Source organism: Ceratotherium simum, chromosome 4, assembly GCF_057802395.1.
Source record: "Ceratotherium simum simum isolate JZ-2026a chromosome 4, ASM5780239v1, whole genome shotgun sequence".
NCBI lineage: Eukaryota > Metazoa > Chordata > Mammalia > Perissodactyla > Rhinocerotidae > Ceratotherium > Ceratotherium simum.
Window position 1 is genome coordinate 61,842,221 of NC_141903.1, and position 12,550 is coordinate 61,854,770.

At 34.5% G+C, this 12,550-nt stretch overlaps 1 protein-coding gene across 2 annotated transcripts in view; it reads left to right on the forward strand.

Annotated features, from left to right (window-relative positions):
- The window catches only part of PJA2 (praja ring finger ubiquitin ligase 2), a 69,878-nt gene extending 57,661 nt beyond the window's left edge, over positions 1–12,217 (forward strand). For both annotated transcript variants that reach the window (XM_004420324.3, XM_087429937.1), the window contains 3 exons: positions 6,108–6,222; positions 6,605–6,726; positions 8,977–12,217. In XM_004420324.3, the coding sequence (XP_004420381.1) occupies positions 6,108–6,222; positions 6,605–6,726; positions 8,977–9,102 (363 nt within the window). In that variant the 3' untranslated portion in view covers positions 9,103–12,217. The remainder of the gene's footprint in view (positions 1–6,107; positions 6,223–6,604; positions 6,727–8,976) is intronic.
- The last annotated feature ends 333 nt before the right edge of the window (positions 12,218–12,550 follow it).

Consider the following 12,550-nt stretch of genomic DNA (forward strand, 5'->3'; position numbering starts at 1 on the left):
TTTCTCCTTTTTTAATCCTAACTGCTTTAGCCTTGGCCCTGTCCTTTATTGTAAGTCATCTCAAATCCTTTTTGGGAAGATATAATTCATTGCTAAAATATCTAAGCTAGATCCTGAGGAGTATACAGAAGATTATGTTTACCATCCAAGAGAACACAATGTTAACTGTCAGGCAGAATCCTCCTCCTACCTGGGAGGCCCAGTTTGTTTGTTTATTTTTTATTGTGGTAACATACCCATTCTAACCATTCTAACCATTTTTAAATTTACCATTCTAACCATTTTTAAGTATATAGTTAAGTGGCATTAAGTCCATTGTGAACAACAACTCCCCCTACCCTCCTCTCCCCAGCCTGTGGCAACCACCATTCTCTCTGTCTCTGTGAATTTTACTACATTAGGTACCTCGTATAAGTGGAATCGTACTTCTAGAATTTATCTTTTTGCAGCTAGCTTATTTCACTCAGCATAATGCCTTCAGGGTTCACCCATGTTGTAGCATGTGTCAGAATGTCCTTCCTTTTCAAGGCTGAATAATATTCTGTTGTATGTATGTACCACATTTTTTTAGCTTTATTGAGATATAATTGACATATAACATTGTGTAAGTTTAAGGTGTACAGTCTGTTTGATATGCATATATATTGTGAAAAGATGATCACAGTAGGGTTAGTTAACACCTCCATCACATCACATAATTACCATTTCTTTCTTGTGATGAGAACGTTTAAGATTTACTCTCTTAGCAACTTTTAAGTATATAATACAGTATTGTTAACTATAATCACTGTGCTGTACATTAGATTCCTAGAACTTATTCATCTTATAACTGGAAGTTTGTGCCCTTTGATCAACATCTCCTGATTTTTCCCATTCCCCAGCCCCTGGCAACCACCATCCTACTCTGTGTTTCTGTGAGTTCAGCTTTTTTAGATTCCACATTTAAATACTGTACTGTATTTATACATATAAATCCACATACTGTATTTGTGTTTCTCTGTCTGGCTTATTTCACTTAGCATAATGTCCTCAAGGTCCATCCATGTTGTTGCAAATGGCTGGATTTCCTTTCTTGTGGCTGAATAATATTCCATTGTGCATATATACCAAATCTTCTTTATTCATTCTTCTGTTGATGGACACATGGGTTGTTTCCATATCTTGGCTATTGTGAATAATGCTGTAGTGAACATAGGAGTGCAGATATCGATTGCATTTCCTTTAGATATATATCCCCAGAAGTGAGATTGTTGGATCATATGATAGTTCTATTTTTAATTTTTTGAGGAATTTCCATACTGTTTTCTATAGTGGCTGTACCAGTTTACATTACAACCCATAGTGCATAAGGGTTTCCTTCTCTCTACAGCTTCACCAACACTTATTTCTTATCTTTTTGATGATAACCATTCTAACAGGTGTGAGGTGATATCTCATTGTCATTTTGATTTGCATTTCCTTATGATTAGTGATGTTGAGCATCTTTTCATGTACCTGTTGGCGTTTTGTGTAGCTTCTTTGGAAAAGTGTCTATTCGGGTCCTCTGGCCATTTTTTAATCAGATTGTTTGGGTGTTTTTACTGTTGTTTGAGTTTCTTATATGTTTTGGATATTAACCCCTTATCAGGTACATAATTTGCAAATATTTTCTCCCATTCCGTAGATTGGCTTTTCATTTTTTTGATTGTTTCTTTTGCCATGCAGAAGCTTTTTGGTTTAATGTAGTCAACTTATTTATTTTTGCTTTTGTTGCTTATACGTTTGTTGTCATATCCAAAACATCATTGCCAAGACCAATGTGAAGGAACTTTTCCCCAGTGTTTTCTTGGACTTTTACAGTTTCAGGTCTTATGTGTAAGTCTTTAATCCATTTAGAGTTAATTTTTGTGAGTGATGTAAGGTAGGGGTCCAATTTCATGCATGTGATTATCTGATGTTCCAGCACCATTTATTGAAATCATCCTTTCCCCATTGAGTATTCTTGACTCCCCTGTAAAATATTAGTTGTCCATATATGCCGCGGTTTATTTCTGGGCTCTTGATTCTGTTCTATTGGTCTATATCTCTGTTTTTATGCCAGTATTGTACTATTTTGATTACTATAGTTTTGTAGTATAATTTGAAATCAGGAAGTGTGAGGACTTCAGCTTTGTTCTTTGCTTTGGCTGTTTAGGGTCTTTTGCCATTCCATACAAATTTTAGGATTGTTTATTCTATTTCTATGAAAAATACCTTTGGAAATTTGATAAGGATTACATTAAATCTGTAGATTGCTTTGGGTAATGGTAGTATGGACATTTTAACAATATTAGTTCTTCCAAATCATAAACATGGGATATCTTTCCATTATTTGTATCTTCAATTTCTTTTATCAGTCTTATAGTTTTCAGTGTACAGAAATTTCACCTCGTTGGTTAAGATTATTCTTAAGTATTTTATTGTTTTTGATGCTATTGTGAATGGGATTGTTGTTTCTTTTTCATATGTTTTGTTGTTAATGTGTAGAAACACAACTGATTTCTACATGTTGAATTTGTATCCTGCAACTTCACTGAATTCATTGATTAGTTCTAACATTTTTTTGGTGGAGTCTTTAAGATTTTCTATATATAAGATTATATCTGCAAACGAAGACAATTTTATTTCTTCCTTTCTGATTTGGATGCCTTTTATTTCTTTTTCTTGCTTGATTGCTCTGGCTAGGACTTCTAGTACTGTGTTGAATAGGAGTAGTGAGAGTGGGCACCCTTGTTCTTGATCTAGAGAAAAGCTTTCAACCTTTCACTTTTGATTATGATGTTAGCTGTGGGCTTGTCATGTATGTATGCCTTTATTATGTCAAGGTACATCCCTTCTATACCCAATTTGTTGAGAGTGTTTATCATGAAAAGATAAAAATATGAACTTTTTCAAATGCTTTTTCTGTATCTTGAGATGATCATATGATTTTTATCTTTCATTCTATAAATGTGATGTATCACATTTATCAGTTTGCATATGTTGAACCATCCATGCATGCTAGGGATAAATCACACTTGATTGCGGTGTATGATCTTTTTAAATTTGGTCTGCTAGTATTTAGTTGAAGATTTTTGCATCTATATTCATCAGGGTTATTAGGCTGTTCTTTTCTTGTAGTGTTCTGATCTGGCTTTGGTATCAGGGTAATGCTGGCCTTGTAAAATGAGTTTGAGGGTGTTCCTTCCTCCTCAATTTTTGAAAGACTTTGAGAAGGATTGGCATTAATTCTTCTTTAGGTTTTTGGTAGAATTTCCCAGGAAACCAACTGATCCTAAGCATTCCTTTCTTGGGAGATTTTTGATTACTGATTCATCTCCTTACTCGTATTGGTCTGTTCAGATTTTCTGTTTCTTCATGATTCATTCTTTGTAGATTGTATGTTTCTGGGAATTTACCAGTTTATTCTAGGGTATCCAGTTTGTTGGTGTATAATTGTTCATGATAGTCTCTTATGACCCTTTGTATTTCTGTAGTATCAGTTGTAATGTCTCCTTGTTTATTTCTGATTTTATTTTAGTCTTCTTTTTTTTCTCAGCTTAGGTAAAGGTTTGTCAATTTTATCTTTTCAGAACACCAGTTCTTTATTTTGTTGATATTTTCTATTGTTCTTCTGGTCTGTACTTCATTTATTTCTGCTCTGACCTTTGTTATTTCCTTCCTTCTGCTGTCTTTTGGCTTGGTTTATTCTTTTCTAGTTCCTTGAGGTATAAAATTAGGTTGGTTGTTAGAGATCTTTCTTTTTTATTAATGTAGAAACTTATTGCTCTAGGAGGCTTCCCTCTCAGAACTGCTTTTGCTTCATCCCATAAGTTTTGGCATGTTGTCTTTCCATTTTCATTTGTTTCAAGATAGCTTTTGATTTCTTCTTTGACCCATTGGTTGTTCAGGACTATGTTGTTTAATTTCCACATATTTGTGAATTTTCTAGTTTTCTTCCTGTTACTGATTTTTCATTTCTTGCCATTTTGGTCAGAAAAGATAGTTGGTCTGATTTCAGTCTTCTTAAATTTGCTAAGACTTGTTTTGACACCTGTGATATGATCTGTCCTGGAGAATGTTCCGTGTGCTCTTGAAGAGAATGTGTATTCTGCTACTGCTGTGTGAAATATTCTATATATGTCTGTTAGGTCCATTTTATCTAAAGTATAATTAATAAGTCCAATGTTTCCTTTTTGATTTTCTGTCTGGATAATCTATCCATTGTTGAAAGTGAGGTGTTCAAGTCCTCTACTTAATTGTATTGTTGTCTAATCTCACTTCAGATCTGTGTTTATTTGCTCAATATACTTAGGTGCTCAGATGTTGGGTGCGTATTTATGATTACTATAGCCTCTTGATGAATTGACCATTTATCATTGTATAATAACCTTCTTTGTCTCTTGTTATCATGTTTGCTTGAAGTCTGTTTTGTCTAATGTAAGTATAGCTACCCTAGCTCTTATGTTTCCACTTGTATTGACTATTCCCCTCACTTTGAGCCCATATGTGTCTTTAAAGCTGAAGTGAGTCTCTTGTAGGCAGCATATAGTTGGGTCTTGTTTTTTGTTGTTGTTGTTGTTGTTTGTGAGGAAGATCAGCCCTGAGCTAACATCCCATGCTAATCCTCCTCTTTTTTTGCTGAGGAAGATTGGCCCTGGACTAATGTCTGTGCCCGCCTTCCTCTACTTTATATGGGATGCTGCCACAGCATGGCTTGACAAGCGGTGCATTGGTGTGCACCCAGGATCTGAACCAGTGAACCTTGGGCCGCCAAAGCAGAGCGCACGCACTTAACCGCTGTGCCACCAGGCAGGCCCCTGGGTCTTGTCGTTTTATCCATCCAGCCACTCTTTGCCTTTTGATTGGAGAAGTTAGTCCATTTACATTTAGAGTAATCATTGATAGATAAGGATTTACTAATGCCATCTTATTACTTGTTGTCTGGTTGTTTTGTAGTTCCCTTGTTCTTTGTCCCTCTCTTGACGCCTTCTTTTGTGACTTGATGATTTTTTTATAGTGGTATTCTTGGAGTCCCTTCTCTTTGTCTTTTGTGAATGTAATGTATGTTTTTGCTTTGTGGTTACCACGAGGCTTACATACAACATCTTAACAGTCTAGTTTATGCTGATCACAACTTAACTTTGATTGCATACAAAAACTCTATGCTTTTATCCCTTTTATGTTTTTGATGTCACAGTTTACCTCTTTATATTACATATTCATTAACAAGTTATTGTAGCTATAGTTATTTTTAATACTCTTGTCCTTTAACTTTTATACTTGAGTAAAGTGGTTAACACACCACTATATTACAGTATCAGAGTATTCTGAATTTCACTATATACTTACCTTTATCAACCACATTTTGTTTATCTATTTATCTGTCAATGGATACTTCGGTTGTTTTTACCTATTGGGTCTTGCAAATATGTCCTACCTGCAGTTGTAATCTAATTTTAGCCAGAAGGGCTAATCAAACCACAAAAGGATGAGAGTGACTCATACTAGATGGTCATATGATCTGATATTCTTTCTATTTGTTAGAATAGTAACTTTATACAGACATTTGAACCCCTAAAAAAGTTCACAATCCAGATAACCTAGTAATACTAGTGAGCTAGTAATATGAGTGTGCTAACTCTATGCCAGTAATAGATATAGCCATTCAGAAATGCATTATTTGCTTCTATACCTTGAACATCTACTAACCTTGGCCACATTTTATCTTCCATGATTTGAACCTGCCCAAAATGTTTGCTTTCTTTCATGTTACTGATTCTACATAGGAAGTCATAAGTTAGAAGAGGTAACCACTCTTTGAAAAAATATATAATGAACAAGTAAATGGTTATTGAGACAAGATAGATTTTTGTTGTACTTGTGAAAAGTAGGGCTTTTTTTGGTATGTTTTTTGGTGTTTTGGTTTCATGGTAGCAATGATGGTTCCTTTTGGAAGGAGGCAAAAAGGGCAAGGAGAATCAAGCGAAAGAAACTTAATAGGAAGAGAATAATCATGGATATAATTTTGGAAGATACCTTTAAAAATAGTTTTCTATTACTGTTTGTAAAGTGTTTCCTAACAAAGAACTATGACTTTTCTTTTTCAGACTGCCCTGGCACATTTAGAGTCTCTTGCAGTGGATGTTGAGGTGGCCAATCCACCAGCCAGTAAGGAGAGTATTGATGGTCTTCCAGAAACCCTTGTTCTTGAAGATCACACTGGTAAGGGCAAAGTGGCTCCTGAATGTCGAATGACACATTGCATGCATAAATATACTATCAGTGCACCTAGAAGATAAAATACTGTTAGAAACTTTCATTAGATTTTCTATAAAACCAGATTCTGACAAACTTTCACCTAGTAGAATATTTTTAATTTGTCAAGTGATAGGCAGGGACAAATATTCCCTAGTCAACTTTTCTATAAAAGCAACGTTTATTAAATTACAAACTCTCATGTATTAGACAGAAACATGTTTGCCAATTAATTGATCCGGTTCTTTTGTTTTTCATAGGTATCATCTATGAGTTAATATGTTGATTTTCAGTTTTATTAAAATTGAACTTTATGGGATTGATAGATCCAATTATTTGTTGTTTTCAGCTATTGGTCAGGAGCAATGCTGTCCAATCTGTTGCAGTGAGTATATTAAGGATGATATAGCGACCGAGTTACCCTGTCACCATTTCTTTCACAAACCTTGTGTCTCAATTTGGCTACAGAAGGTAAGTTGTAGATTTACTTTTTTTTAAATTAATATTTTAATAGTTTCTCCTGCAAGTTAATCATGATAGTAGTGTCTTTTAAGCCTGTTTTATATAACTACATACTTCGTAATACTTTTTAATTCACTGTTAAAAATTGGCTACTTTTTAATGATTACAGATTAATGATAACATTGAACTATTTTACTTTACTGACATTGTCTACAAAACAATATAGACAACACTACTTAATGTATTTAATCATTTTTAGAATGATTAAATATCAAAAAAATCATTTTAGGATAAAGTAATTAGATATTTAATCATATCCCTGAAATTTTTCAAAAGTATGTCAAGCAAAGAAGCTTTTGGCACTACTCAGAGTACTGTAACAGTATACGGATACTCTGCTAATATGGATCATTATCTCTGAAAATGTATATGAGAAATATTTAATAACTTACCAGGTACCTCCTATTCAAATTTTTATATACTGTCCTTAAATATTTACCCAATAATTTTTAAGTATATTTGAATTACTTAAGAAAAAAGAGTTTTACTTAAATCTTCTCTGTGAACTCTATTTTTGCATAAAGGGTATTTTCATACAGTTCAGTAGAAATTCCCAAATCACTTTCCCAGCTCCCTCTCTTCCCTACAACAACTCTCTTTCTTTTCCCCTCCCTTTCTTCCTCCTCTCTCCTTCCTCCCTTCTTTTCTTTCCTTTCTCTTTCTTTGCTGTTGGTTCCCTTCTACTGCCTCTTCATCTTTGTCAAAACTCTACTTAAAATTTCTATGCAGAACTGTTCACCATTCCTTTATAAAATCTAAAGGTTCTGTCTTGGCTTTCAAGGCCTTCTATGATCTAGCCCCCAGCCTATCTCTTCAGATTTACCCCTCCGTACATTTGCTCATGTTTGCTTAGCCTCATGTGGTCTTCCCCCATACCATCTGTAAGATTAGATGATCTAGGTAGCTCTAGCTTAAATTCCACCTTTTCTATCCTTAATATCCCCTTTCTTTAAACTCCCGTGATAGTATCAGAGCCTTAAGAAGGATCTAGTGTTTTGTGTGCCTGCTGTGTGTCAATCACTGCTAGATGATTCCCGTGTGTTTTCCCATTTATTCCTCACAGTAACTTTGTGACATGTTGATATCCTTATTCCCATTTTCTGATGATGGTTACTCATTCAATGTTACACAGCTAGTGTATGGTTGATCGAGACCATGCTCATCTATCTGACTCTGAAATGTTGCTGTTAGGGCCCAATCTGTATGGCAAGTGCATAATAAATGTTTGTTGAATTAAATTCTTGAATTGTAAACATTATATATGTTACACAGCCCTGAATTGTCATTGATTTTGCTGTAACCCTGTAACCCTTTGCTATAACCCTAATAATCTCTTTAGTCTCTCTCGTCAGGAAACTGCTTAGTGTGAAGCCTTTCCTCTGGGGACAAGGTTCCCAAGATAAAAATTTTTGTCACCTTCAACAGTGTGATTTCTTCACTCTGCTATCAGAGAGATCTCTTTGTGAAAAAGACCAGATTTGTGAGGGGATAATCTATCACCAGATGACATATCTCTGTAATCTTCCATTGGTCCTAAAATGTTGTACTCTCAGTATAACTGCTTTCCTTGTCCCATTTTCCTTCCCAGGTCTATGGTTGATTTGTTCTATCATTTGGAAGGCACCCAACTCTCCATATCTTTTTGAAAAGGACTGGTACTGCTTATAAAGAAGGGCTGAGGTCCATCTGCTTTGCCATATCTGCTACACTAAATTGAGGATTTAGTGTGTATGATAAAGGTCTTGGGGGGATGATTTGGTGTAATAAATATTTGCATTAAATAGGTCTGTGGTTTCGCTAAGATATGCATCATTGAATAAATCATAATAATTCAGTTCAGGTGAGGACATGCTCTGTGACTCCTTGCTCACCCTCTACCACAGCACCAGTGCCGAGCAGAGAGTATAGCAGACTCTCAGTTAATACTCACTAAATGAAAGATGAGTGACCTAAAAGGTACAAACATGATTAAGAGACACTGTTTACCCTCAAGGAAATTAAGAGTCTGACTAGGATGAAGAGAAAATAGCATCAAAATTTTCCCTCTCTGTATTGTGTGGGTTTGATCTTTATTTAGTTTTTGTTTTTAAGTTATTTGATTTGGTTTTAGGGTAATGATACTGTTTTTTCTTTATTAAGATACTTGTGTGACAGTTAAAACCTTTCCATTGGCTTGAACTTGTTTTTTTCTCCCTCCAGTCGGGAACATGCCCTGTGTGCCGCCGTCATTTTCCACCTGCAGTTATTGAAGCATCTGCAGCTGCTTCCTCCGAGCCTGATCATGATGCCCCACCCTCAAATGACAGTACCGCAGAAGCCCCTTAAACCTCAACACTTGAATAAGATCAGTCTGTCAATCTGCAGATTCCTTCTAAATCTGATGTGCAAATAATTATATATAAATATATTAAAAATGCCATATATAGTCTATGCCATAGTTTAGAAAGAGAATATTAACCTTTCTAAACTAAATTTAGGTTTGCAAAAAGTACTAAACATTTTCGAGCTGAATGTTGGCAGCAGTGCATCCATTTGCTTTAGTTGAATATGTTGATATTAATTATAAAGTCAAGCTTATCAATTAACTCTCTCCAGAAGAAATAATCATCTATGTGGCACACGTTATTGGTTTTGTCTGAAGTACTGCCACTAAGTGATTATAATTAAGCTCTCCTATTTGCATCAAATGTGAAAACTATGATCACAACAGTAGTAAAATTTGGTTTCATTGGAAATAAAAAGAATTCCAAAGCATGCTTTTTCATTGGTCCCTTTGCTTTTGCTACATCAAAACCTCTTGGTTCATAATACTGAGTGGTTTTTTAGGAAGGTATCTACCCTTCATCTTTGTTTAAAATTAACACTTTTTAGAATGACAAAGCAAAGGCTGAAATTCTGGCTAGAGCATCACAAAATTTTTAAGTCTTAAATGTAATCTAAGATGGTTAGGTAGTAAATTATTTTTTTTTTTAATGGTGGATGTGCTTAAAGTATGGTTAGTAAAGCATATAAATGCTGTACTGTGGCTGGTCTTGCGGTAAGGTTAGTAAAGCATGTGAACAACCAGTGTGCTCAGTGCTTGGTACAAGGAGATGAATTAGATGGCCTTATGAAATCCTTTCTACTTGGTTAAAATTATACTTGAAGGTTCAAAACACTCATGGCACATTTGTTTAATAAATATTTCATATAGTTAGTTTAAGGTAATTTTGGTTCTGAAATATTTTGGAAAGTCCAAAAACATGCATAAAGTGTTTAAACAGTTATTTGAATTCCAAAGGAAAATCTGAACCCTTAGAAAACTTGAAGATTAAATTGTACTAACTTGTATAAAGCTTAAAAATGGTGGAATATAGGCCAGATTTGGTCATACCTTTTTACAACATATCTAAACCTTACTGTATTATAATTTATTCCTTTAAAGTATTCCTGAACAGGGATTATTCATATTACATTATCAGCATTTGTTTCTTTACACTAATTTATTTTGGCAAAATTATTTACCTGGAACTAAAATAAAAATAGATAGTTTCAAATTAAGCCATGGGTGAAAAGGGATAGATTATATGATTGCCTAGTGATTGTGTGAACAGCACTGAACATGTAACACGATTCCTTTCTTATTTTCCTTTCTCTAAAAGAGAAAAGAAGATCCTGACTTCAGATTTACCCTCTAAAAGAGCTATTCACAAGCTTCTACAAAAGTGAGGAAGTCAGCTTTGCTTATTCTTTTTTATGGGAATTTGACCCACAGTGTCATATTTGTAGTTATATAACCCAAAACTAAGATTGCATAGCTTTCCGTTTAGGTAATCACACCCAGTAGGCAAGTATGTACAAACACGGATGTAATATTTAACTTACAGATGTGATTTGATGTCAACACCGGAGAATAATGGGTGTTAGAATACCTTATTTGAGCAAGTAAAATAGTAAAGCACATAATGAGTGTTCTATCTATCTATCCAAGTAGTATGTTGATAATTCGGGTTGGACACGTAAAAGGAATATTTATATGGTTTCCCAAATGCAAAATTACGTTTTATTTGTGTAATTTCTCTGAGTATCTATATTCCATCCCTTTTCTCCATTCTTAAAAATAAATGAATTTTCACTCTTGGCACATTTGAAGCTTAAATATAAGGAACATAACACTTGCATTCTGATTTTTGCATATAGTGTAAATGTCTGGTATTTACAGCAGAATACTGTGTATCCTTTTATGGGTAAAACAAAACTGAACATTGCATGCATGTAATGTGGTGACTTTGTAATTTAGGGATTCTTTGGGGCTTCTGTGACTTTGGAAATGCTTACATTCAGGCCTTAATGTTGCATTAGCTAGCATGTTTTTCTTCTGATGTATATAGTCACTGTTGTATAAACTAATCTTTGCTTGTTTTCTACTCTGTGATCTTTCCATCTTTTCATTGATGAACAGTCAGTTTCAAGGAGTCAAATCAGATTAAAATTAATTCTCATGTGTATATTGTGGAAATTTGTGGCTAGTGTGATTTTTTTTTTTTCTGGTTTCTGGAACTTTGTGGCTAATGTGATTTTTGTTGTTGTTGATTTCCTTTAAGTAGTGTTGATCAGTTGTGACACTTACTGGTTAAATCGACACTGCTAAGATTTCTCTGTAATAAGCCACACATTATATTTAGGCAGTATTAAGGGACCTTGGTTTTCTTATGCTAGATAGCAGCTGTCCCAAAGAAAATATTTCTTCTTTGCCTGTTAAGATTTAGCTATTATCTGCCAGTTGTTAAGAGGTTTTGGTTCCAAACTCAACCAGCAGTGTTGAGAGCTAAGCTTAAGAAAGCTGTTGTACTTTTTGCTCTCCATCTGTTTCTGTTCTTCATTCCTGGCTCCCTACTCTGAACAGCTGCTATGAAAGAGAAAAGTTGAATAAGAGTTGTCTTAAAATTTTTTTAAAAAAGAAAATTGAGGTTTTAGGATTTTCGTTGTAACAAGCTGATGTAAGCTGAAGCTGACAAGTTCAAACTCCAAAATATTGTTTGATCACATCTTGGATCCTTTTGAAAAAGTTAAGAGTATATGAAGGTAAATTAGAAATAAGTATAAATGTTAATAAAGACATTGTTTCTCTTATTTCTCTATTATATGTTAAGTGACTTGACCTAATAATTTTATTTTTTTTAAACATTTTCTTTCTTGTAATATGAATGCTGATATTTAAAGGTGGATCCATGTGGTTTTCTTTTGTGTTTCTTAATTGTTTGTCCTTAAGCTAACTAATTCTTAAGATTATTTGTGATCTGGATTTATATATAAGCTGTTAAATATATATGAACTGTTAAAATGGAATGCAAGTTTTTCAAAAGCCCAGGTCTAAATGTAATGATTGGTTTTTTGTTCTACAACCCCAGTCCATCATTTTCTGTGTAAATCATAAAAAATAAACAGGATATACTCAGTGGTCATTTCTAACATTTAATTGTGCAATCATATCACTTCTATAATATAACCCCTGGAGGGTTTAACGTTAATGACAAAGAACACAGCTATTAAAGAAGTCTGGGATAGGCTCCTGAGTACATGATTTTATAGTCCTTGAACTGTGATCTAACAAGGCTGTAACATGGAGCCCAGCTGTACAGAAGTGTGTGATGGACTTCCTACTGGCAGGGCTCTGAAGGAGTAGTCCCTGACCTCTCCTGCCTAACGCTCTTAACAACCTTGTAGGTTCACCAGAGCCTAATTTCCACACTGACTCAGGACTGCAGAAACCCTCAGTTCCAGGATGGAGGCC